Source organism: Notolepis coatsorum (genome assembly GCF_963971535.1).
Source record: "Notolepis coatsorum genome assembly, chromosome: 10".
NCBI lineage: Eukaryota > Metazoa > Chordata > Actinopteri > Aulopiformes > Paralepididae > Notolepis > Notolepis coatsorum.
In genome coordinates, this window is record NC_140174.1 from 35,793,927 (window position 1) to 35,820,706 (window position 26,780).

The window sequence follows — 26,780 nt, forward strand, 5'->3', positions numbered from 1 at the left end:
AGCGGACCTTGAGTGGTAGACAGTGCGGTTAATCTGTCTCTGCTTAGCTAATTAGGTGGGACTAATTAGGGGGCGGCTGTTGTGAAGGATCAGATTAAACCGAATATGTATATTTATTTATATATATATATTTAATTGTATTTGTATATCGTTTGATATCCCCTGTATATTCCTTGTACAATATGCATTGAATATCCCCGTTTCTACTAAACAGCCCATAATAGTTTCATTCTACCATTGGACGAGAACCTGGCGCCAGGTTGCCATACCCCTAGGTCCAAGTTCAATCGTGCCGCCTAACATGTCGAGGCAACCCCCGGTTCCGCGCAGTAATATGTCGGGCGAGATACGAATGGTACTATTTGTTCATAGCGCATATATATATGGCGCCAGTAAAGTAGAACTTTCTTTTAGTCCAGTTCTTTACCCTCCAACAGAGTGACAGACGCAAAAGCCTCCCCACGACGCACGTGCGGTGTAGTAAGGCCTACTTGGCCCAGAATAGGCATTGAGATATCGTGTAGATTAATAGTTGAATGGTCATAGTTTGGCACCATACCGTCGAGTTGGACGTATTCTATTAAGCTAATAGTAGTCTATTTATGTATGGTGCATCGTTCGGTTAGAGTTCTACAGTTATCAGTACCCCCATCGTTCCTGACGTTATCTGGACGCTTAACCAGGCTGGTCAGACCCCTAGTGGTGATTGCATCCGAGGAGCTCCGGGCCAAGAGCGACTGGACCTGTATATTGGATTACTCTACCCGGACGACGGCGAGCCTTCCACGGCTTGGATTATGCTTTGTGTGCTTTGATTATTCCATGGATAAAGGCCAACACTGCTGAGTGTTGGAATTACCCCCCGGAGAGGACTCCAGGTGAGACGGCGCTCTACACGTGAGGTCGCCTCACGTCTCTCCGTTGTGGACCGGCAGATACCGTTCCACAGAGGGTCCAGCTGTATTCGTCTGCGGTCCGAGGTTCTGTGGGCACCGTGTCCAAGACTTTGGATTCTCCCAAGACACCGTCGGCCAGATGGGATACCGCCAGCGGCTTCTCTAACCCCCCCCCTCCTACTGTCTTACAACCAGCGGGACCCCCCCCCCCCCTTAGTGTATCCAGCTATAATCATCTAAGTACCTTCGCTATCGTTTTCCTAAATATTCCAGGTTGTATACTTACTCCCTGCGCAACCAGAGATTGGACATTCAATGTTGATTTACCTACGAATACTCATTTGCCATAAAAGTGCATATTCCATATTTCAAATCATAAATGTAATTAAGTGATCGTTGTATACACCCTTTGCTGTATTAAACCTTCGATTTGGTACATTTGTGTTGGTTCGTTTCATCAGGTGGGAAAGTGTTCATCATACTTATATCTTGTACTGGGTGGCCAGAAGTTAAAGTACATGAGGTAGTGGTATTAAATATCATATCTAACCATACAGTCAGGGAATTGTACCCCTCAGTTACAGTGGTAGTATGTCCGGCTGCAGAACAACTCCTCAGCATGTTCTGGAGGGGTGTTCAGTGGGGGGGCTTTTTTCATCGGAAGCCCCCCGTATCAAACCGGCCCTTTCTGTCGGGGTCCCCCCTTGGGTGCGATTGCCTCGTGGGTGGTGTCAGGGTCAGATGTCCCGACACGGAACGCGCTGCTCGCACGGTTCCAGGGTTGGCTACGCACAGCGAGTGGACCGGGCCAACTATCTACAGTTCCTGGCGGACCTGCGCCACATGGCGGCGGGTGCGTTGGGAGTGTCATCACATATGACTACGGCAGTACCATATGTCGAGGTGGATGGAGAGAACGCTGAGGCGGGGACTTGTGTTTACACAACCGCACCCGTTTTCAGGTTTGGTACAGACCCTATTGTCAGGGTCTCCAGCAGTGACAGCTCTGGTCAACGAGATCCAATCTATGTGGACGAAGCAAGCCATCGTCGTGGCGTTCTCCTCCCGGTGTTCTCTGCCTGAGAAGTCAGGAGGGAGGGGTGTAAGACCCAGGCTGGACCTGTCCCATGGGAAGGTTCAGCATTTTTTGGATCGTCTCCTACCTGTTGAACACTGTCAGGTGGGGGTCTGGTTCTCCTCCATAGACCTGTAGGATGCGTATGCGCATCTCCGATCTTCCATCCTAGGGCTTACCTACGCTTCCTTTGCAGGGTTAGCGTATGAGTACCAGAGGCTGCCGTTCGGTTTTCTCTGGCTCCCCGCATCTTCACCAAGTGCGTGGAGGCCGCACTGGGGCCTCTGCGTCGTCAGGGGTTACGGAGTGTTCTGCCCTGATGACGTTCTGGTCCTTCGCGGTCAAGGTGGATCGTCAGGTCTCGTACCAGGCAGGTCTCTACTAGCCTGGGGTTGCTGTAGACTGGATGTAGAGTACTCCTCTTCCCAGTCAACGGTTGGAGGGCTATGGGCATCCCTCTCAGAGCGTGTTGTCACCACGCTCGGGAGGTTCCGTCCTAGGACGGTTACGGCGCTGTCTCACGTCGCGTTTTCACCGACGCCTCCCTCGCTGGTGACGCGTCGGGCCAACGCAGTAGGGGGCAGCTGGCAAACCATGCTGCCCGGTCTGCGCTACGTTCAATGTGTTGGTGTTGAAAGCGGTCCTTCTGGTCCACAAATGGTGTTGATCAGGACGGACGATACGACGTCAGTGTCGTGTAACGACAGACAGGGAGGAGTACGCTCCCCCTGTCTGCACCAGGCGGCGTGCGGCTGGCTATGGGCGTCCTCCATCTGCGCGGCCTGAGGGCTCCCCACATCCCCGGCAGGGAAAATGTGGGTGCAGGTGTACTGTCGCGGGGCGGTCCTCATCCTGACGGGTGAGGATTACGTCTGGACATAGCCAGGCAGGTCTGGGACCGATGCCGTGCCGCCAGGGATTCTTCCCCATACATCTGTTAGGTCAGTTGTTGGGACGGGTACGTTGAGGGGCGCAGGTTCTTGATCCTGATGGTGTTACCATCCGGAATGCGCATGCTCCCTCCACTGTCGCGCTTACGCGGGCAGATGACGTATGTTCCAAGTGTGGTGTAAGGCGGGGGGCCGGGACTCAGTCTCCTGCCCCCTGGATGCTGTCCTTAGTTACCTCCAGTCTCTCCTTGATAGACTGTCGGCTTCGACGGTGAGGGTATATGCAGCAGCTATATCCTCCTATCATGAGGGGTTTGAGGGGATGTCTTGTTCAGCCACCCTCTTGTGAAGCGTTTCCTGCTTGGCGCTCGACGCGTTAAGCCGGTGCAACGCTCCTGGGCTCCGACTTGGGATCTTCAACTGGTCCTCGTCGGTTGTCCTTGGCCCCGTTTGAGCCGCTCGAGCAGGCGCCGTTGGAACAGCTGTCGTTCAAGACCGCGTTCTTGCTGGCCGTCACCTCCGCTGACGCGTGGGTGTGCTTTGTGCTCTCTCGGTACGCCCAGAGTGCCTGTCTTTCGTTCCGATTGCGGTGCCACTCTGCGGCCTAATCCTGCCTTCGTGCCTGTAAATATCCGGAGTTCTTCCGCTCCAGGGATATTGTGGTTCAGGCGTTTCATCCGCCTCCTCACGGTGGTGAGTTAGATGCGGGCCTTCACCTGTCATGTCCGGTCCGTGGTTTGGGAATTGCCTCAGCCGTACTCAGGACCTCGGGGTCACCGTTCAGCTTTTTGTCTGTCACGGTGGTTCTCATGCCGGTAAGGCACTATCGAACAGCGCCTGTCCCATTGGTTGTGCGAGGGCATTGCCCTCTGCTACACGTTGGCTGGGCAGGATCCCCCTGGGGGCGTCAGGGCGCACTCCAATCGTGGGGTGGCTGCCTCTGCCGCTCTCCTGGGTGGGGCCTCGGTGGAGGACATCTGTGCTGCAGCTTCATGGTCCTCCCCGGGCCCCTTTGTAAGGTTTTACCTCATGGACATGACCGGGGGTTCTGTCTCCCAGGCGGTTCTGGGGTCTGTGGCCTTCCTGCTTCCCGTCCTTTGGTAGGGTAGCAGGAGTGTGTGGGTATGGGCCACAGTGTGTTGAGTCACACGTGGTTCCGCCTGTGCGGTGTGTTCAAGGGGTTCTAGTTCCCTCTTGTTCGCATTCAGGTGGAGTTGACTGCGCCCCCCCTTCACTAGGAAGGATGGGGTGACAGGGCTCCCCGCACCCCTTGATGTGGGCTTACGGGTCCTCAGGGGGTACATCTGTCGGGTCTCGCGTCCGCTCTAACCCATATCTCCTAAGGCTCAGAGCGGGACGCGATAAGCCAAATACGATATATAACGATAGTTATATAGTTATATTAGTATTGGCTGAGCGTCCCGCTCTGCGCGGCCCTGAGTTCCCTCTTGAGGGATCTTTTCCTGGAACGAGATTTGGCGAGGAAGAGTGTTTGGTGACCAGAGTCATGGTTATATAGGCTACGCCTCCATAGGGGCGGGGGCCCCATCAGGTGTGGGTGCATTTAGTTGTTCGTTGGGGTACAATAGGTACCATAGGAGATAATGGGTATCTCATAAGGCTCAGAGCGGGACGCTCAGCCAATACTAATATAACTAGGTTATATACATAACCTATCGATATATATCATGACATTTGTGACATACAGGTATACAGTACTGTTACATTTGTGACATACAAGATATGCAAATATACAGTACTGTTAAACAGAGATCCTAACAGAAAATATATACATACCAGGGGGAGGAAACTGTACATTAGGAGGGGGGGTTTGGACATTTACGGGGGCCAGTTTCGAATTGCAGACTCCCATAGGTGCTCTTTGAGAGCGGTTTTGAAGGTGGGTAGGGATTCAAAATTTTTTACGGCTGTGGGTAGGGCGTTCCACATTGATGTGGCATAATTGCGAAATGTGTTTAGACCCTTGTTTGTGCCGAATCTGGGTTGAACATTGTTTGTGGTCGTGGTATTCACTGACCTTTGGGAAGTATTTCGACATGTACATACATGGGTACCTTAGTGGACCTTCAGTCTCATTGTGGATTGCCTGATTGAGACCTTGTTTATGTCTCAGCTTGTGTTTCTGATGGCAGGCAGGCCTTCTCAAGAGCAGGCCTTCTTAACAGCAGGTGTAGGCCACCACCTGGCAGAGATTCGCTCTACTAATTTGATTTAGTTTTGCATTTAACTTTACGAATGTCTTTCACTTTTGCTGAAGCGTCATCCACAGCAAAAAGGTAAACATAAAGTGTAGACCCGCGTTTAATCAAAATGATATCGCTTTCATGTAGCCAGCCATATAAAATGGCTTCAGCTCATAAAGAATGTGAGTAATTTAATAGCAATAGCGGTTAAATATATCAAATGTATCTTCCGGCCTTGGGAGGGTCAAGCCTCAGTGTAATATATAGAGTAGGCTGTGATGGCTGAAGGTCGTGTCAGCTTCTTCTACATAATGCATGAATCCTGTAACTCTTCCCGACTCCAATCTTGTGAACCTGAACCTTGGGATGAACATTTTACTAAGTAAATCAGCGAGCATGCTGGCATTTCTATTAACCTCCAATGTGTACCTGACAGACACATGAATCACGCTAAATAATATCTAGGAAATTGTAAATCATGTTTACAACTTCGGGCCGAGAGGTAGTGTTGTTGGACACTGCCATCTGTTTGCGGTTATGGAATTTCTTATAAGCCCAGTGGTAAAAACAGAAATGGGTATTTTAGAAGGAAGATAATCGTGATTATGAAAGAACAACAGAGGGGGGATGTTCTGCGATCATCAGCCTTCGGGATTTTAGAATAATACCGATGGAATGGAATCATCTCAAATACATCCCTTGGCAACAATAATCATGTATTTAAAAACCTGGCTTGTAGTAGATTTGATTGATTCATTGGCACTAGGCTATAGATACGTGTTTGTTTGTTTGTTTGTTTGTTTTTATTGATTTATTTTTAGAAGGTACGCTTTTCTACGTCCTATTTCGTCCTTGATGCAGGGCATCAAACATCCCACTTCAAACATGGAAATAGCCAGGAGCTCTGATTTATGCACGCATGGGGTGAAACAAAAGAAAAGAAAATGTTGACCTTTACCAGGAACATAAAGGCTCCACTAGCAGCCATGACGCCTCGCAGGCAAATTGCCTCCCAGAGCAGAGGGCCTCCCTCCCTCATGACATGGATGAAATGCTTATCTTCCTGCCATTTGTTTGCTATTTTACTGCAAGGAATGTGTTAGAGGGCATTGTTACAACCATGCTATTCTTCTCTATGTAACCTGGCCCCACTATACATTCAGTATAAAGGGCAACGGGGGACAAAATGAAGCTCTAGTGATGGAACACACAAGAATAATGTTCTCCTCAATTTGCAGTTTGATTGGGGCTGGGTGATATGGAGGGTGACATGGGGCTGGGTGATATGGAGGGGGGGGGGGGGGGTATACCACGATATTCAGAATAACTTCTTTCAATATCACTATCACAATATCTGCTTTATGAAGTGTTTTATGACCATCTAACGGGGAAGACTCGGGTTTTAACCTGTGTGAGTAATTCTTTTTATTGTTATTATATCTGCATTGCTTTTACCCTTTGTCTGCATTGTCTATTTTATGCTCATTGTATGTCTATTTTTACTGCTGTTAAGCACTTGGGCTGCAATTCTTGTATGAAAGGTGCTATACAAATAAAGTTGTATTATTATTATTATTATTATTATTATTATTATTATTATTATTATTATTATTATTATTATTATTATTATTATTATTATTATTATTATTATTATTATTATTATTATTAGGTATTATGCTTAGGTATTACCTGTATGGTAATGTAAAGTATTATACAGTATCAAACTGAAACACAGTTTCTAGTGACACTCTCAAATATTTCAGATACATTTTTTTGAGAAGTCTGACTTAATACTTAACTTTTTGTTATTAATTTATAGAATAAAAGTGTGTAAAAAATGTAAAAAAAATTAATAAACACAATGCGATAACACAGACAGCGGATTATATAGAGCCTATATGCTTAGATATTGGATATTTTACTGGTCTACATTAGATGTATTGAAACGTTAAAGAGGCCACCCTTGCACCCTTTGTTCAAACCCTGTGTGCTCGCCTGTGGTTTCCCCTGCCCACACTCATTTCTGTATCAAAGAGGAAGCTAATGCAAAATGTATGTGGCCCTCGGCACAAAAGATGCTGCTATAGCCTGGCACAGAATATCTGTGTTCTAAAAGCCTGAAACATCTGTGTAAACACATGGCCTTTTTCCAACCATGTAGACAATGTTCTCATAGCCTTAAGATAGATGTCCAAGGCAATATACCTTGCCCCGGGGCCATGCGAGAATGGCTTTGAACATCTGAAAACCCAGATCTTCATGTAATACCCACATTCAATATCCAGGCTTTGTGGAAGTACATAGAGGAATTAAAGCCATGGCTTTTATATTGACTCTCCCTCTTGTTACAGACATTGACTTGATCACACAGCTTAAAAGTCTACCTCAGTCAGGGGAAGAAAAACACAAAAACATTGACGTTGCAATAATATCTCCTGGTTATTTCTTCCAAACCTTACATCATACTAATTAGGCAGGCTTCGCTTGGGATATCCAGTGTTTTGAGATTGTTTTCATATTCAAAAGAGATAATGGGTTTTTGGAGAGACACAGCGGTATTGTAAAGGTCATGTGTTTATGGGTTTCCTCAAACAGCACTGAGAATCAGAATAGCTGAGAGAAACAGAACAGAGAGAAGCCTGTCTCTCTTTGTTGTTGTTGTCATTGTTGTTGTTTAATTCTGTTAATAGCCCAAGGTAAAGATTTATCTGCTCTTGTCAATTTAACTTGGCCTCAGTATAAAGCACCAAGGTCACTTTTTCCTTGCCTGGCCCACAGGATTAAATTGTCATGTCCCCTTAATAGGCAGCAGCACAGGGAATCATTAGTCCAGCTCAGCTGCCTGACTGATAGGCATTTCAGTCCAATGATGGGAGCGCTGTGCCACAGGCCAGCCAGTATTGACACTGTGTCAGGACTGAGACGGGACGCCTTAATCAGCCGGGACACTCTCGGCATTGATTTGACAAGCCTCTGTAATGACCCCCTTGTTTTGGTAAAGGATCACTGTTTATCCGGCCTGGCATTGATGCACTTGGAGTGCCGCATTGTCATGGAAACTATTATCACCAGCCTCAGCCTGTGCTGCTCTGGAGGAGGTGTTGTCTCCAAGAAAGGAGGTTGTGCGTGTGTGTGTGTGTGTGTGTGCGTGCACATGTGCATGTGACATGTACAACCCACTCAGACTGGTGAGGACTCCTGATTGTAACTGACAACAACCCCACCTTGCCCTTCTCTCTCTAAACAAGCTAGATTTTTTTTCTCCATTGAATGTTTTGATGCAAAGAGGGTTTAAAATAAAGGTTACATAATACATTAGTTGACATCCTACAGTAGTTTCCAATAATACCAACATACTGTTGCACAGTAACCTTTGAGTAGCTTAATAGTAGTCACAATTTATTTTGCCCATTTCTCTATAGTAAACAGTTGATGCGATCAGTGAGCATTACTATTTCAATGGTATTGTCATAGCTACAGTTTATCTAGTGTGCTTTTCTTCCAGGACCAGGCTGCAGGAGGGAGGATCAGTGCTCAACAGCCCCTCTAGTTGCTGTGTAGCGGCGAGGTGTCAGACAGTAAATATTATTGGCACGCTGACAGTCTCTTGCTGTGTGTAAGGTGGTTAATAAGCGCCATGATGGACCCCTCTACATCCCCAAGGTGAGGATGGGGAGAATGTTTTTATCAACTGTTATCCAGAGGGGGGTGCGCCGAGGTGTCCCCTGTCACGCGACTTATCTGGCAATCGCAAGGTGTCAACATCAGAGAGGATGGGTCTTTATATAGGACAGACTCTGTGGAAACATGGAACTGGGTGGCTGATTAGCGCAGTGGGCAAGGCTCTCGCCTCTAACGCAGGAGACGCTGGGTTCGAGCCCAGCTCTCGGCGTTGCTACCGGCTGGCCGGTCGTTCATACTAACACAATTGGCAAGTGTTAGAGGGTGGGAAAGCCGGTGGGTGGGGATTGGACGTTGTGGACAGCGGTCGGTTTGGTGACGCCGGTGCGGCGGAAGCAGGAAGTAGCGGGGGCAGCGGGAGCCTCCCACGCGTTACTCCTCGCCACTGAGAGTTCGAGCTGCTGCGGTGAAAAGATGCGACAGGCTGCCTCCTCGTGTACCGGAGGGGACACGTGATGCAAGGCTTCTGTTCTCACTACAGCCGACCAGTGGGAGGCATAGTCTAGCATCGTTCGAGACAGGGGAGGGAAGAATTGGACACTACGAAATTGGGATGGGAGAAAAATAGAAAATGGGGAGAAAAAGTGGATAAAAAAAAAAGAAACATGGAACTGGAAGGACTGTAAACACATACTGTATAAAATGTGGTCTAGAGGCACTGTATATTACCCAGCACAGCAAGGGTTATACAGTATCTTTTGTTGTTGTTGTTTTAACCAAAGGATAATTGTCCATTCAACTGAAAAATAGATGACATGACATAGAACACAATACAGCTTTTAATTTGTGAAAATACAAAATGAAAATCATATACAAGTTATTTACAACCCTATTTGTACAAGACAATATACTGTATTTATTGGGTATTATGACATAGTCAGATATATTATCAGCAGTGTCATTGTATCTACAAGTAGATGTGCAAAAAATATAATAATAATCATAATAATACACAAAATAAAACAAACTAGACTGCAATCCCAACTGCCTTTCAGCTCCACAGATACTATCTCTCAAAGAAATGTATACAATTGAAAGGAATATTTTCATAAAGCTTTACAAACACTCTTCAAAGAGTACATTAAATATAATAACCTAAAACAAGAATTGATATTAGATTTAGCTATTACTGATTTGAAAGTTGCTTTAAGACTTTTTTCTTACTCAGATTATGAATACTATGTTCTAGTCACCTCCAGGGAATATATATGTATCACCTGTAATAATTTACCAGCTAAAAATCAAGACTCAAAAGATTTGATATATGCGTTAATGGAAGTATGATGAGCTGGCAGGATGGAAAGTATGTTTCTGAAACTTAATGTGAAAGTAACACTTCAGTTAAACTACAAGCCTCTTCTCGCATCAGTGGGTCTTTAACCCATTCCGTGCCAACCACGAGTATAGTCGGGTTAACTAGCCAACCGTTCTGTTTTATTAGCGATATCCATTCATTTTTATCCATCCAACCTGATGTTATCATTGGGAATGGGTCTGAGCTCGCAAAAGGGCAAATACCGCCGCCTATCGTCTCCCGGATGGTATTGCACATCATTGGATTGGATTGGCTGGGAATGTGCATCGAAAAAATAACTCCGGTCCGGGTTTCCCTTCTCGGGCAAGCAGTATCGTGTTACCACATTGACTGAGGACACTCAGAGCAGCGTCGATTATGTGTTTTGGACTATAAAGTTGGATCAATAAACGCGATCGATATTTGGAATGGCAATCAGGAATTGGATTAATCTTTTTGCAGAACATCTGATGTGAGGTAAGGAATTTATGTTATGAATCTTGGGTTAATCAGATGTTCCTATCACCGCCATCGGAGCGTGCGTGTGTGTGTGTGACGTTAGCGCTGAGCAAGTCACGAATAAACGATTTTTCAGCCCGCTTTTGTATCGTGCATAAGGACACATATACTCTCGATAATCTAGTGTTTATTTGAAAACGATACATAAATCAGCCGAAAAATGACAACGTGTTTTGTGTATTCCACTAAAGGGCGATTATCGCGTATTTCTCTGGAATTACTAGAAATCTCCAAAACTATACTCGTATTCAAAACGGTATAAAACGGAAATGTACTGATGAAAAAACAATCCGTTTCGTACATGTTGACTGCAAGCAAGTCATTGATAAGCGATGGGTGTATTAGACCCATAGCCATAATTTAAGATATAGTTTAAGCGTGGCTCTGAATGAGTTAATGGGAGCCCTCCTTTGATCTTTGACCTGCCTGATACAATACTGACATTGAGGCTTGGAAAGTTTAGATGTCCTCAACGCCAGTAAGAATGTCATACTCTGTCTGCCTTAAGATCGAATAGTGTAAGTCCTGGATTCCAAAATGGGTCACGGGCCTTCTTCTGGTGGTTCCCTGGGACCCACAAGAAAATAATAATAATAATAATAATAATAATAATAATAATAATAATAATAATAATAATAATAATAATAATAATAATAATAATAATAATAATAATAATAATAATAATAATAATAATAATAATAACAACAACAACAATTATATATATATATCATTTGGGTCCCTGATTTGAAAATTTTTAAGAAACCATGCCCTAGGTCAGTGGTTATCAACCTTGTTGGTGTGTGGCCCCAAAAGACAGAGGGATGCGTTTTATATATTATGTAAAATATGATTGGTAATTTGGGACTTCTTATTCATTATTTTACAAGAACATATGTATATATATTTTTTTATTATTATAAACAGTCATTTAATTTTGCATATGTTTTCATGAGGGGGGTCCTGTCCAAGTCCTAGGTTGAGAATCACTGTTCTGGTGTGCCAATACTGCAGGACTTTATAAATCCCCAGGCCTGGATGGCTATCCAACTGAGTTTTGCAATGAGCTAGCCTCACTTCTTTTGGATGTATACAATGAGTCATGGTATATTGCCACTCACTTTCACTCAAAAACAAAAAGGACCCCACTTCCTGTGGAACCTATAGACACATGTCCCTTCTAAATGTGTATGTCAAAGTGTTAGCAAAGGTGTTGGCAGGTTGGCTGGAGGTGATTCTTCCTGACATTGTCTCAAGAGTTGTCATTAGACGCAGAAAAAGTGTTTGATAGAATGAGTGGAAATGTTTGCTGCTCTTAAAAAATGGCTTTGGTGACTGTTTCACCTCATGGATCTGTCTTCTATGTACTAACACAGTCTGCACTAATGATAAGCCATCTCATTATTTTGTCATGTGGGACTCGTCAAGGTTGCCCTTTAAGTCCACTTTTATTTGCTTTAGCGATAGAGCCCCTTTCAATAGCCCTGTGTTTCTCCCCCCTATTCTATGGAGTTTTGCCGGGAGGGTATAGAACATTGGATATCTTTATATGCAGACAACCTGTTACTTTATGTTACAAACCCTGCAGCTGCTATTCCCACAGTGAATTAATTATTATTTCTGGCTACAAGCTAAATCTTCAGAAAAGCAAATGTTTTTCCATTAATATAACTGCTTTCCACATGAGACAATCAGGGTTCAAATATCTGGCGTTAATGAGCTCTCATGCAGCTCTTTATTATGTAAACTTCACTCCCAAACTTTCTCAAATCTTCAGTGATGAAATAACCTCCCTTTGACTCTAACATTCTAAATGACAAAATGTCAAAATTACCATTTTACCAAAGGCCACACAAGTTTTTTCATTAAGCAATCATTTAAACAAACTTTACATTATTTATTTGGACGGGAAACATCCTAGAATTAATAGTATACTGCAGGAAAGTAAATTTGGGGGAGGCCTTGGCCTACCAAATTGCATGTACTATTACTAGGCAGCTAAAATGTTCAAGTTATTATTCTGGTTCCATGCAGCTGATACCTCCTGGTGTTCAATCAAGGCCAAGTCATGCATGTCAACATCTCTCCTTGTTCTAATATGTTCATCATACCCAACTTCTATCCCAGTACACAAGAAATTTGTGTTGTGTTGACTTCCCTAAAAATCTGGTGTCAGTTCCGGCATCACTTGAAATTCACTTCTGCTTCGACTTTAGGTCACTAATCACTTATTCCTCCCTTCGGATTTGGAATCCTTTTTCCTAGCTTTCGAGACCTTTATCATAGTAAAGTTTTTCTCTATCTTTGTATCCCTGTCGAGCAAACATGACTCTCATTTCTTCCATTATTTTCAAGTATGACATTATGTATCCACTCAGTTTCCTTTGTTTCCTTCACTACCAACGTTGTTGCCTTGGGAGGAACTATTCAAATTTAGGCCCAGTCAGAAATCACTCATCTCTCGGATTTATCTTTGCCTTATGTCATTTAACAATAAATATGTTGCCAAGCGAAAGCTGCTTGGGAGAAAAAAATGCATGTTGAGCTTTCAGATGACTGATGGGGTGAGGCTATTGAAAGGGTAAGCTTTACTACTGCATGTGCATGACTGGGTCTCATACAGTTTTAGGTCCTTCATAGGACCCACTATTCCAATGCCAAATGATCAGAAATATACCCAAATGTGAATAGCAGATGTGACCTTAGTCACATGTTGTATTTTTGTCCAAAATTTCTAAAAGTTTGGGCCAAACTTTTATCTGATGTTCTAACAGATCTGGAGCCATGTCCCTTGATTGCCATCTTTGGGGTTCCTGTAGACATGCCAAATGTACATGCCAAACACATGTACAGGCAGATGTAATTACATTTTCTTCCCTCTGCATACTAGCCCACCATTAGCGTCCTCCTGGTTGGTAATTTTTTCTCAAACTGGATAAAATCAAGTTTACACTTAGAGGTTCAATTGAGAAATTTTATGTCAGGTGGCAACCCTTAATATTCACATTTCACTCAATCACATTTCAGCGAGCTAAAAAGGCTTCTGATTGATCAACCATATATCTTACTTCTCTTACTAGTATAATGTCCTAAGGATTACTTGTAATCCCAAATTTATTTTAATTACTGAAAAATATTTGATGTATTTATTTTATTATTACTATTGTATTTGTTTATTTATTTAGTACATTTTTAGTCCATGTAATTTTCTACTTACTGTGTGTTGTCCACATAATGGCTTAATAAAGACTGTGGCATAGTATGTGTCCTATGTTTATGCAACTCAAGAAGTAGCCTGTGTATGCATTTGTTATATTAATACTAGTCCATTTGACCAATTAGATCTTATGTATGCCCTGTAAGCTACTTGTCTTTCAGTTTGGTTTATTATTATTATTATTATTATTAAAAATAATACTATTTTCAATGTAGACCCAAGGATTGTTTGTGGTAGGTGGGGGGTGAGTTGTATATGTTTGAGGGGGAGGGAGGCAAAGAGAGAGGTGGATTATACTGTTAATGTAATTGTATTAAAATTCTATAAAATTGCATTTAAAAATAAAATACAGCAGGACTCTATTATTTCTAGTAATAAGATGTGATGAACAACTATTCTTGGCTAAGTTTTCAGTTTGTATTTGCTAAACATTCATTATTGGTGCTTCAACAGATGTGCATAATTGTTTGGTGTATAGATATTATTGATTGTGATTGATGACCACGTTGATTTATCTAAAACCACTGACAAGTCTTTTTATTGTTTCAGTTGAAAGATGTGGTATGAAAGAGGATGGTGTAATTAGCAAAAAACCTAATTTGGAACCATTTATGATGGAGCTGTTATTGGAGTATCTAGAAAAGCGTGATCATCTCAGATTATGGATTATTAGGATAGATCATGGAATACATAATATAAGAACACTCAAATCACCCTGCGTCAGGCATGTGTGACAAGCCCAAAGGAGGACTCCTAAATGACCACTCTATGCGATATGTGGCTTTCATTGGTGATTGTTTCAACTCACCTAAAGTTACTATAGGCTATAGTAAGAGGCGATATAATAGCATTTGGCTATGTTGTCCATGATATGTTTTACATAGCATCATAATATCTCCTTCAAAACAGCCCTATCATGTTTGTTTACTGACATGCCATTGACTGTTGGTTTAAATTAATAAATAAAATGTTTCCATTGGAGTAACTCTGTAGATATGTCAAAACCTTATATATGCTGTACTTAGTATCATAAGATTTCTGGGAAATTGCATCCAAACAGTGATATGAAAGCACTTACTGTATATCAAACATAATTCTATGCTATCAAACATAATTTAGAAAGGCAAATAAAATAAAGAAAATGTCAGGTAAGAAATAAGGCTAGGGCCAAACACCATTTTGTCATGGTCATTGGCCATCTAAACTGTCACAAATGTTGTGAAATAGCTCTATATGGCAAAGGCATATTGAAAGTCACTCAACAACAGTGCCATTGTGTGTGGTGGGGTTGCTTTGGGCAAGGAAACAATAAAACACCTCAGCAAACTTACTTAATGTTGTTTACAGTCAGCTGGATGTAAAATACACATTACTATACTGTACAGAATAACTCTGGACACCGAGTAAAGATATAGTTATTCAATGACAGCGGAGAGAAAAAAAAAAGGCAGTGTTTACAATCGTAAAACTTCTCCCAGTAATGATAATGATAATGCCGTGAACTGTATTGAGTTGCCTCGTGTTGCTATTCTTCTCAAAGTGACCCTCATTCCCCCAAAACGGAAGAAATCTTTCTTTTCACGGAGTCTGGTCACTAAAAAAAAGTCTAGCGGTGCAAACTAATGGCCATGTGACATTTGATTATGATTGTCTTTATATACTGTATATTTTACCTACAATTGTGAATACAGGTATGCTCAAAAGCTTGTCATCGACAACTGTACAGGTGACCGAGAAGATTGTGTTGTGTCGTTTTTATCTCTCTTAATGATATTTGATCACTGGTTGATTCTCCAGGTGCGATGCCGTCCAACGCCAACACCGATGCGTGTGTCCCAGAGGTCTTCCTGGGAGTCCAGGTGTCGGCAACAGGTCAGGAGCTCAGCACTCGTCTTCTACTTCGCGGATGGGCGGGATGAGGTTGCTCGTGGATTTATACTGAGTGACTTGGTTGGCTGTATGGGTGTTCACGGACTTGCTCTGTGTGTTCCTCTGGTGTGTGCTGTCGGGCTCATCTGTAAACCATGTCTTTTCTGAGAAAGAAAGAGCCAAATCATATAGAGAAAAAAATTAAAGTTAATTGGTATTGATTTTTACCAATTAATTACAGTTTCACAGTTGTGAGAATTCCAAACCGCCTTTGCTTTGATTTGCTTCTGTTTCGCTTCTGTTTGAAGTACACACAGAACATTGGGAAACAGTGTAAAAAGGTATTTGAACACACAAAAACTTCCATTAGATTAAATTAAGCGGCACTTGATGTCCCAATTTTCTCCTGAACCACGTGCAAATCATCTAAAGCCCAAAGCTGTAATATGCTATGATATGCTGTTGTGATGGTCAGCAGTAGGGCTGGGTTAAAAAAAATCGATTTCCCGATTCTGAATCGATCTTCATTTGAATGAGCGATTATCTATTCATAAAATCCCAAGATCGATCTTAAAAAAATAAAAGAAATTATTAACTCATTGACCGCCGGGGATTAGACGGGCCCCGTTCTAGCACTGCCACGCTTTAAAAGATAAGAGTGCGTCACCTTGTTTGTAGAGCTATAACTATATTCTATATTATAGCTATGGATACAATACTATGGCCCATTTGACATCACCCATCTATCATTCAATATGTGAAAAAGAATGTATGGTTATAGCGTGGTCTGGGGTAATTCTCGAAGGGCTGAGTAATAGCCTTATACGTCGATCGTGTCACCAACATAATCCACCACACATCATGCATCTGGAGCATCTGACGCTTCTCAATCCGATAGTTATAACTGCCCCATTCGCATGACAAAGAAAAGTGAGCCTGGTGACATTTGACCATTGCACAGGCCAAGATACAAGGTATCAAAGGGTGCTCGATACCGCCGTTTAGCTGGATGCGGCCGGTATTGCACTTTGGCAATCTCAGACTCATTCCCTATGGTAACACCAAGGTCCCTGGATGAATAATGAATAAAAATATCGAAAAAAGGAAAAACAATCAAATAACGAGTATACTCGTTGTTGGCGTTCAAGCGTCGGCTCCCAATAACGAGTAAACTCATTGTTGGCGGGGAATGAGTTAAAGATTATATATATATATATATTTCTTTTTTATCCCTCAATTTAGTCGTTATACCAATTCCCTTCCTGGTCGTTGCGCGCATTGCCCCACTGTCGGTCGGTGGAGGGTGTAGACCAGGGGTTGGCAATTAAGTTTGGCCTCGGGATAGGCATTTTCCATTGGTTCTCCCAGCCCCCGTGACCATTTCTAGCATTTCCATTGGCTATAGTGGCAGACAGATAATGATTGTGGAAATACCACAAATCTACGAAACCACTTGTGACATCACCCAGATGTGACATATGCAAAAGCCAATGTTCCAATAAAAAGTACATTCATGTAACTGCCTTAGAGTCAATTCTTAATGTAAACATTGATATTTTAAACAATGCAACATGTTAGGAGCGTTCCTTGAACCATTAACATTGTATAGCATTGAATCGAATTTAATCGGAAATCGAATCGATTTGGAACCTTGTGAATCGGAATCTAATTTCATCGGAAATCTAATAGATTCGGGAAATCAGTGGCGATAGCCAGCCCTAGTCAGCAGGCATGAAGTTACTCAATCATCATCTTTAAAAAAAAATAATGTATACCACATGAAAATAGAGGCCTTGCACTGAATGCTTGTCTATTCTCTTTCCTCCAACATGGCTGCCTGTAACCAGAGCTATTTATTACCAGGACAGTGAGGTTTCAAAAAGAGTTATATAGTAGAGTGTCAGTGGCTTATGACTCACTAAGGTGGCCAAAACATGGCGTCCATACTATCCAACCAGGCCAAACTCTGGTAATAAATGGTTCTGCTTGTAACTATTGTTGATAACCACTTTTAAAAGAAAATGCCTAATTTCTGTGTGGTGATAGAGTAGGCAAAACGTTGGAAAGCATGATATTACTGTCCCACTGTTGACTTGTTTACAAGATCCAGTAATAAGACACCATATTATGACCTTTTTGATGATATATTTGAATATGTCTCATATATCAACACATAGCAACAACCATTATTTTGCACATAGCAACCACTGTTTCGTCCAACATGGTTTGGTGGACAAATGGGCATTCTAAACGTTCTGTGAAAGGCCTCTATTAGAAGATAATGATAAATCTGTAAATTGAAACAGTGTAAGAGTATTCATACTCAGAAAGTTATCACTGAACTGCTTTGGCTTGATGCAACCTTCTGGTTTTTTGTATTTTTTTTTATGGGACCAGCAAGAAGTTGATGGTCTGTACAATTAATCAATGATTCATCCACTGGCAATGTCCATAGACATGCATTCTCATAGACATGAGTGAAGGCAGATTTATAATACATGAAACTACATGTTCCATCCATTCAACAGCCAAGATCACTTCAGTGAGAATAAACTGAAGTGGCATCAAACCATTAAAGGCCCAATCCATGATGCAACTGTAAACAAATGGGTAGCCCCACCACCGAAAATAAGAAATACATTTTGATTCTCTTGTTGACTGACTGAGGTCTTAAACAAGGAATAACACTAAATAAATGTGAGTATTTATTTGTATTTTATGTATTTGGTGGCTGTAAACAGTTTGTTTACATTGGGAATGTTTGTAAACACTGGACTACTACTACTGTATACAGTATTTACAATGGATTAAAAAATTAAGTTCCAAATAGCGTACTTTACACCTACAGATCAAACTATTCATGAATGTATGTGAATAGACCCACATTGATATGGTAAAATGATCAGAGATTGGGGCTTTAAACGGCCATATAATTATTTCTACAGTCATATGGTAACATTAGAGAATGCATTGAACACTCATATCCATGCAGTCCAGATGCAGTCATATGATGTGTGTCATTTGGTAACACAGAGCTACAGTTTCAGTTTCTTTGCTTTTCATCTAGAAAAGCAAAAAGCCAACAAGGACATAACCTCTATTTGTTGGATGCATTGTTTTGTTTTTTATCGTCATGCATAGTCATTCACCTCCATACCTTGACCCATTCTATTCATCCTTGTTGCACTTTGACAGGGAGAGAAAGTGGTATACTAGATGTAAGCTAAATGGTAGATGTTTCAACCATCATACTAATATGATGTTCAACAACACACACTGTAAAGATGATCAGAAGAAGAAAAAATTGCTCTATACATCCGAATGCTGCAGTAGATTTAACAGTGCTTGCGGCCATTAAAGGGGCACTTTACCAAAAAACTATGCACACATACTCTCACACATTCAAAAACCCTGAACAGTTTTGCACATGTTAATTTAGATTGACAGTCTTCAAGAGTAAATTTGTTTGAATATGGCCACCAGTGATGTCATTGGAGACACTGAATCCTCAATGAAATGATGTAGATGAAAATATAGCAATACATCTTGTCTTATATGGACTGCTACCTTATCATTCCATTGGGCTGAAATTAACACAACACAAGGATTCAATGTCCCTGATGACATCACTGGTGACCATATTCAAACTCATGTATTCTCAATAACTGTCAAACTAAATGTATGCGTTCAAAACTGTTAAAGGAACACGGTATATATCTGCTTTATTTTTTTCTCCACGTGGTAAATACAACATGTTTACAGGAAAGTTTTGGAGTTGTATTTGGAGTGTATTTCGTGACTGTTCGTGAACTAGGCTACACTGGCACACCTACTTCCAGTGAATGACGCTAAGCTAGGCTAACAGTGCGGCTGTTCCCGAAGCCTAATGCATGCACAGAGAAGAAAAGGGTATGTACAGTATCTGCTTGTCTAACTCCAGGGTAGAATAAGCAAATTTCCCCAAAATTTGGCGTGTTCCTTTATGAGTCTTTGGATGTGTGTGGAATTATGTGCAAAATAAATCAGCATTGTTCTTTGGTGAAGTGCCCCTTTAACAAAAGTAAGGAAGAAATAAAAAATATGGATCATGTCAGGAAATGTGTAAATAATATTAGTAGTACTAGTTATATAAGCATTATTGTACATGAGAAAATTGAGCAGCCATATATTGTGCCCATGCCTGTTATCAAAGCAGTGTAATGTCATCTACATATAGCTTTGTTTTAATTCAGAATCTGATTTAACACCATGCAGGTTGCATACCAAATGTGTTTATGTGTTTAAATACCTCGAACATACTGAGATTAGCACAAAATTAAAAGTTAAGCAATGCCATGTAGATAGAATAGCAACACAAATCTGTAAAATGTATAGTTTAAATGAAAGGTGCTGTAAGTGGTATTCTTTTGTTAAAAGTGGTTTACATATTAAAACAATAGCTCTACACTCTGTGTTTCAGTAGTAACATGGGTCCCTCCGCTCTGCAGAATACAGAAAATACGTTTTCTGGTGACCCGTTCCCACTTTATCCAATCAGGAGAGAGAACTCCACACTGAAAAATGGTCTGACAAAAGCCAGTTTTAAGGAAATATTAGTTTGAAACACATAAAATAATCTGCCAGTGCAGTACGCAAATTTGGCTAAGCCGGATTTCTTGAAATCAAATATTGAAATCAGAATCTCCTGATTGGATAAAGTGGGAACAGGATACCATAACATTATTTTCTGTTTAGTGCAGAGCAGAGGGACTGGGAGACCCATGTTACTGTCCAAAAACATCACAAATCAGTGATGGCTGTTGGAATGTACAGCTACTGTATTTAACACTTATTTTAACAAAACAAATACCATTTACAGCACCTTTAATTTGTGCAGAAAAAAACAAGTTTCTTGTTTCAAGCATAGTTTACTAACCATAGAAAGATTGTAGTATTCACTCAGCAGCTGTTAAAAATGTAACATACTTGTTTATTTGTTAACCTATACTCAAAGAGAGCATGTGAATATTTCCTAAAATAAGTATCATGAAGCCACTAAAACGTTAGCATGGAATGTCTATCTTAAATACTAAGTCGTGTCCAGAAGACACTTATAAGTGATTGGCAACTAATTAACCAGCTGTAAGCAGCTATAACGAACAAGTTATAACAGACTGTTTCCCTGGAATTCACATATTGTTCAAAGTCATTTATGAAGATTTACATGATCAGTTAGGCAAGCATTCACGAATGATGAATATATTTTAAAAGTCATTGCAAAATCGTACAAAAATCTCAATGAATACAAATGTGTCATTGACATCTTAAGACAATGGGTCTCATTCCCGAACGGATTTACGACAAGAAATTTCCTCTCAGGCGTATTTGCGACATATTAGGGCTGAAAGAGAGACTCCCCAAACTTCCCTGAGATTGGATTCGGTCGTGTCTGAGAGCAGAATTTAAGAGTGCGGAGGAGCACACTTATGATTGATTGATTGATTGATTGAAAATTGTATTAACTTGACAGACTGTGTTCTCCATGTTCTTAATGGCTTTATTTGGGAGGAATCATAGTGATTCCTTCATGTCAACCCTACAGGCCTCCTTGGAATTAATTACTTAATCACAATTCAAATAAATATGACAATATTTGTACGATAAGAAATTACGCGGATGTCGGAAAAATAAATAATATGGATTCATCTGATCACAGGGCAGCTGGATTAACCATATCTGAACCAGCTATTTTGGACAAATGTATAATTACTTGAATTACTCAGATATTCAAACACAATTATGCAATTATTGTGAAATTATTGAAAATAATAATTATTTAATGCCTTCTGTGGAATTTGTATTTCTTATTTGTTACATATCTGTTTTATTGATTAATTATACATTTAAAAAAATAAAGGTTATAGCCTACATGCAATATATCCCATGATTGGTACAATGGGACAGACATTTGTTTGATATGGCTATAACTTGCATTCCTTCAAATATATCATTAATCAATAAAACAGATATTGAAATACACTATGTAGCCTACTACACCAACACTGCAAATGACAGTGGATAAATAAATAAATAAGAACTAAAGCTAATGGCGTGGAAATAGACTGCATTAATATTCCATAAGTCTTGTGTGCGCCAGTATAGCTTACGTGTCTAATGAATGAACAGTAGGCTTATATTATTCTAATGACTTGTTTCATTAGGATTTAGTAGATACTATATATATACTCTGCCCTATACAGTATGTACAGTAAGTACAGTACACATATTATGGCCGCCAGAGTCGGGAAGCGGACTGGTGGACTGTACTATGCAGTGCAGTATCTGCGATCTCCTAATAAAACAAGTCATTAGAATAATATAAGCCTACTGCGTTCATTCATTACCAGTGATGCCACAGATTACTTGTAAAAGTAATACGATTACTGATTACTGATTACTCCTTTAAAAAGTAATCCAAGTTACTTTACTGATTACTTGATTATCAGAGTAACTTAGTTACTTTGAAAGTAACTAGGTTACGAAGTCGTCGTCGTTCCCCCAACAGTTTTTTTTAAACGCTTTATTGAAAGTGCATAAATTGTTTTTAACTTGTTTCTCTGCACATAACGTAAATTGTTAAACTAGTGCTTCAGCTTCTGTACCATCAAGTATGGTAAAGCAACAGTCTATGATGCTCACAGCATTAGAGCAGCCAGCCAGTGGTTGTACAAAACCAGTGTATCTATTCACATCTAACAAATGCAGGCTGAACTATTCAATTATATCAACTGTAACTATTAAATTGTTTTTATAAATGTCTCTCTATAAACATACAATCAGTCTCTCTTTAACATGTAAATTAACTGTAAATCTGGCAAATAAGAGCTTTTGCTCTGCCACCATCAAATATACATTAATCAATAGGGAAAGTCCTCCTGTACCTGAATGAATGAATGAATGAAAACTTTATTTAACAGATTGCAGAATGGGTACAATATACAGTACGGCTCAATACACACAATTGTTAAGGGGATGCAGACCAGAGAAAGACGTTTGTCTTGTTTACATCAGGGTCCCCCATTTTCAATTCATAGTCGAAGCGTCGGCTAGTGTTGTGATTCCAGATGCTTTCAATGCAATTGGATGTGCTGTTTTTAGCGGTAGACAGTATTTTGACTGAGGCTACGTTTAAACGAGCGTTTTGGGGTGGAAGTCTGAACAGAAACCGCAAAAGTCTTCTTGTGGTTTCACTTCGTTTAGACAAGCGTTTTGTAAATGAATTCTCAGACGAACATAACAACGGAGCCCTGCTGTCACACGATTGGCGCATATGTCACATGACGTGCTGTGAAGACCCGCCCTACTCTGCCTCTGATTCGCAGACTGTGGATGGGGAATGTGATTGGGCCAAAGCAGAGTCACTCACAGACAGAGAGTCCAGTCACGCCGCGGGGACACATTCTTGTGTAACCCTTTCACTGCCACACCACGTCACTCCATAATAATAATAAGAAAAACAGCTCAAAATGTATTTTTGACTGTCGAAAACGAAATAAAATACTGCATTCCGCCTGCATTATGAATTTATGATGAGATAGTAACGAAATAGTAATGCACAGCCACTTGGACAAGTAACTGCAATCAGATTACTGGCTTTTAAAGATTAACGCGTTAGATTACTATTTTCGGGGGAAAGTAATCAGATTACAATAACGCGTTACTTAGTAACGCGTTACCGGCATCACTGTTCATTACGCACGTAGACTATACAGTACTGCGAGCATGTGTGTGTGTGTGGGGGGGGGGGGGGGGGGGGGGTCACGAGTAGTAGCCTGTATTCTGTATGATGACAATACATTAATCTAATCTCATTTTGATCGGTAGCAAAGCGCTTCCGCCACCATTTTCACATGGCTGCATCATTAGTTGCATTTAATGAGCTGGACAGGTGTGTCTAAACTCTCAACTTTTCTGGATTTTATTTGCACACGGCACAGAGCCTGCCTTATAAGGAGCTCTGGAGGCGTTGTTTTGTATGTAAATGACCTAGACAGGAACGCGCGTTCATGTTTCAGAATGGTGACATTCCTCATCGCCGGTATCTCAGCTGTGATCGTTTGAGCCACTTAAGACATCTTCCCCGCGCGTCATCGATTCTGTCTCAGTCGGTTCCAAGATAAGTCTTCCAAGAGAAGTCTTTGGGAAATATTGGGGAATGAGACCCATTGTATTTATAATTTCAGATTGAACTTTATTAATGATGGTAGCAGTTTGTACTTTTTATAACATGAGTGATATAAATCAATGCTTATTCATACTGAAACAGTTGATAAAGAAATCTACTGTGTGAATGTGAGATCACTATCAAAAAGGCATTCATAAGGACATGAAGTTTCATATACGGTAGATAACATTAAAATAATATAGACTATTAAGACAAGTCATTTTAGTAGTAGTATTTGCAAGTGCAATTCAAGTACAACATAGTTCAGTCTAAATTATTTATACAAAATCTGCCAAAGCAAGATTTAACATGGCAAAAACTGCCAAAGCAAGATTTAACATGGCAAGAACTGGAATTTTAAATGATGAGATAACAAGACTGACCTGACTACTTCAACAGAAGAGAAAGTTGTTAAAATAAACAACTACATACAATTTAAGGTTTTAAAATGTTTGCCAATGTTACTTGGGAGGGGATTATACAGTATAATATAGTACTACTGTGTATTCCGTTTAGCATTTATGAATGTAACCCAACACAAAAATGAATAATCTTTCTTAAAATGAAAGAAAATGTTGGTAGTGAGGATGTTACATTTGACATATCAATGCTTTTTAAAAGTTTGCACACTTTCACCTAAAACCAGGTTCCCAGAGCGGGCATGGAAAAAACACTAGAACACAAAGATATTCGTGCTTGCTATTTCTTCCATGGTTACATGTGACTCGGGAAGTAGAGTTGATCATGTCTCAGAGAAATAGAGAACATTAAAAGGTAGAATCTGTAATGGTGTCCAACAGTGACCTCTAAGCAAAAAAGTCCTGCTTGGTATTTATTGCACATTGCTTTTGTTTTGGTCTGATGTTGGGATTTAGTAACTTATTATACTGTGAATGTCTCCAGACAACCTCTCTTGGCAGAGCCTGAGATGTGGCCAGTGGTAGCAACCCCTCCTTCATCCCTACTCAACTCCAACATGTAAAAAAATTCAAACAAAGCTTTTTGCCCAGAGGTCGCTGTTCGACAGCATTACAGATTCTACATTTAAAGGATAAAAAAGGAGAAGTATGTTCATCTCATCCAGTCTATCTAAGGTCATGTGCTGCACTGTGTATGTATTTAGTGTTGGTCGCAAACCCACAGCATACTTCAAGTGACAGAAAATAAATGCTGCTATTGTATTGACGATGCTACCAGAGAAGGGGGACAAAAGAAAATAAGACTCCATACAAATGAATGGAAAATGTCCAGTACTGTGATGTACACACAGTACACACATACATACAGTACAGACCCACCATAGACGTACGTATTCATACCAACACAGACACACAAGACATGCTCACACTCTCTGGACCCTGCGACGGGTCACACAGGACACAGGCACTGTTCACAGACACAGAGGGTCAGACGGCTTTTTTATTTTTTTATTTTAAAGGGGCACATACTTCTGTTTGTCCCGTGGGTCTCTGCTTTTGACGCGGTTGGCGCGGTTGGTTGTTGTCGGAGCGGAGTGGATGGAGGAGGTCTTTTTGACGGACGAGTGGGAGGAGTGGGAGGAGTGGGACAGACTGGTCCGCGACTGACCGGCGTTGTGGTCAAACTGCATCAGGCAGAAGATCAGGTCTGTCGGCACCAGCTCAAACCCGTACGGCGGGTTGGTTATGACATACCTGGAAAAGAGAGAGAGAGCAGCAAATGTTGATTAATCTATTGTGAATGAGAAAAGTCTGGCGCGATTCATTAAAATATGAGAAGATAATAAAAAATGACACGTAATCTCACATTTACAAAAGAACAACAACATTATGAAGGTATTGGAAAGCTAACATCAGAAAGCTAGCATTGGAAAACTGGTGATTCTATATTATTTGATCCAGGCCCTATTCTTTAGCTCAAATTTGGTAAGAAAGGCTGTGATTGGCTGTAGACCGTGGCCTACCAGGATCACACCAAGCTGAAATGGTCATAGAACTGGGAATAGTTTGTGGCAGTTTCTTTTGTTGTTCTCTGTCTCTTTTCTTTTCCTTTCAATGTCTTCTTATATGTTTAAAAGAGTTTCAGTCCTATGCTGAAATCTTCACATTCCCCATTCTGTTGTCAAATGATCCTATACAGAAGCCATGAACAACGCACTAATTTGCGAGAAGGATTGTGGAATCTGGTATGGCGGTCATTGAAGTGAACCCCGGGCCCAATTATTGTAACGCTGTGCCATGAAACCTCCAGTTAAGTGTTTTCATTACCGTTCTAGCACGCCGAGTGGCGTAACACCGATGGTGCCTTCAACATAACTTACCGTTTGGTACATTGGCTTTGTTGGTTTAGATGTGCATCTCGTAATCGATAGATTCCAAAGCACAGCATATTATATGTTTTCAGTGCTTTACAAAACAGGTCCCCGTAACAGCCGCCGTCCTGAAATACACAAGACAGTATACAGTCTATATACCGCAGATTTGAACACCTAACACATTTAACAACAGTCGGAGGTTAAAAGAAAAACATATTTGAACAAAATAATAGAAAGCAGTCAACATGGATTATTGGATGCCTATAAACTATAGCATGACCATGAAGACGGCCGATATTGATTTCGCTCACTGCTTAAGGGCCATAGGCTGCAATTCATGGTTCGTTTATGAGTCCTTGAGATTATACAAAAGATATGTTGGAAACGTTGTTTGTATTCAGATCTGTGGTGCACAACAACACCTCTTTTCTGGGAAATGCACTCCCAATGTGCAAATCTGCACAGGGAATACTTACTCAATTAAATTATATTAATTTAAATCCCTGTTTTGCTAACTTAAAGGGATAGTTTGGATTTTTTGACATTAAGTGGTATGAAATGATTTATGATTTTATTAGGATACCCGTTATCTGATGCAGAACATCAGCTACTCTTCCTGGGGTCAAACACATAACATATAAA

At 41.0% G+C, this 26,780-nt stretch overlaps 1 protein-coding gene across 4 annotated transcripts in view; it reads right to left on the minus strand.

Annotated features, from left to right (window-relative positions):
* Positions 1 to 9,580: 9,580 nt before the first annotated feature.
* Positions 9,581 to 26,780, minus strand: part of kcnma1a (potassium large conductance calcium-activated channel, subfamily M, alpha member 1a) — a 214,507-nt gene continuing 197,307 nt past the window's right edge. For 2 of the 4 annotated variants that reach the window (XM_084323924.1, XM_084323925.1), the window contains 4 exons: positions 26,145 to 26,263; positions 25,294 to 25,518; positions 18,800 to 18,828; positions 9,581 to 15,806 (listed from right to left, as the gene is read on the minus strand). In XM_084323924.1, the coding sequence (XP_084180050.1) occupies positions 15,655 to 15,806; positions 18,800 to 18,828; positions 25,294 to 25,518; positions 26,145 to 26,263 (525 nt within the window). In that variant the 3' untranslated portion in view covers positions 9,581 to 15,654. The remainder of the gene's footprint in view (positions 15,807 to 18,799; positions 18,829 to 25,293; positions 25,519 to 26,144; positions 26,264 to 26,780) is intronic. The other 2 variants (XM_084323923.1, XM_084323922.1) reach the window with 1 other exon arrangement.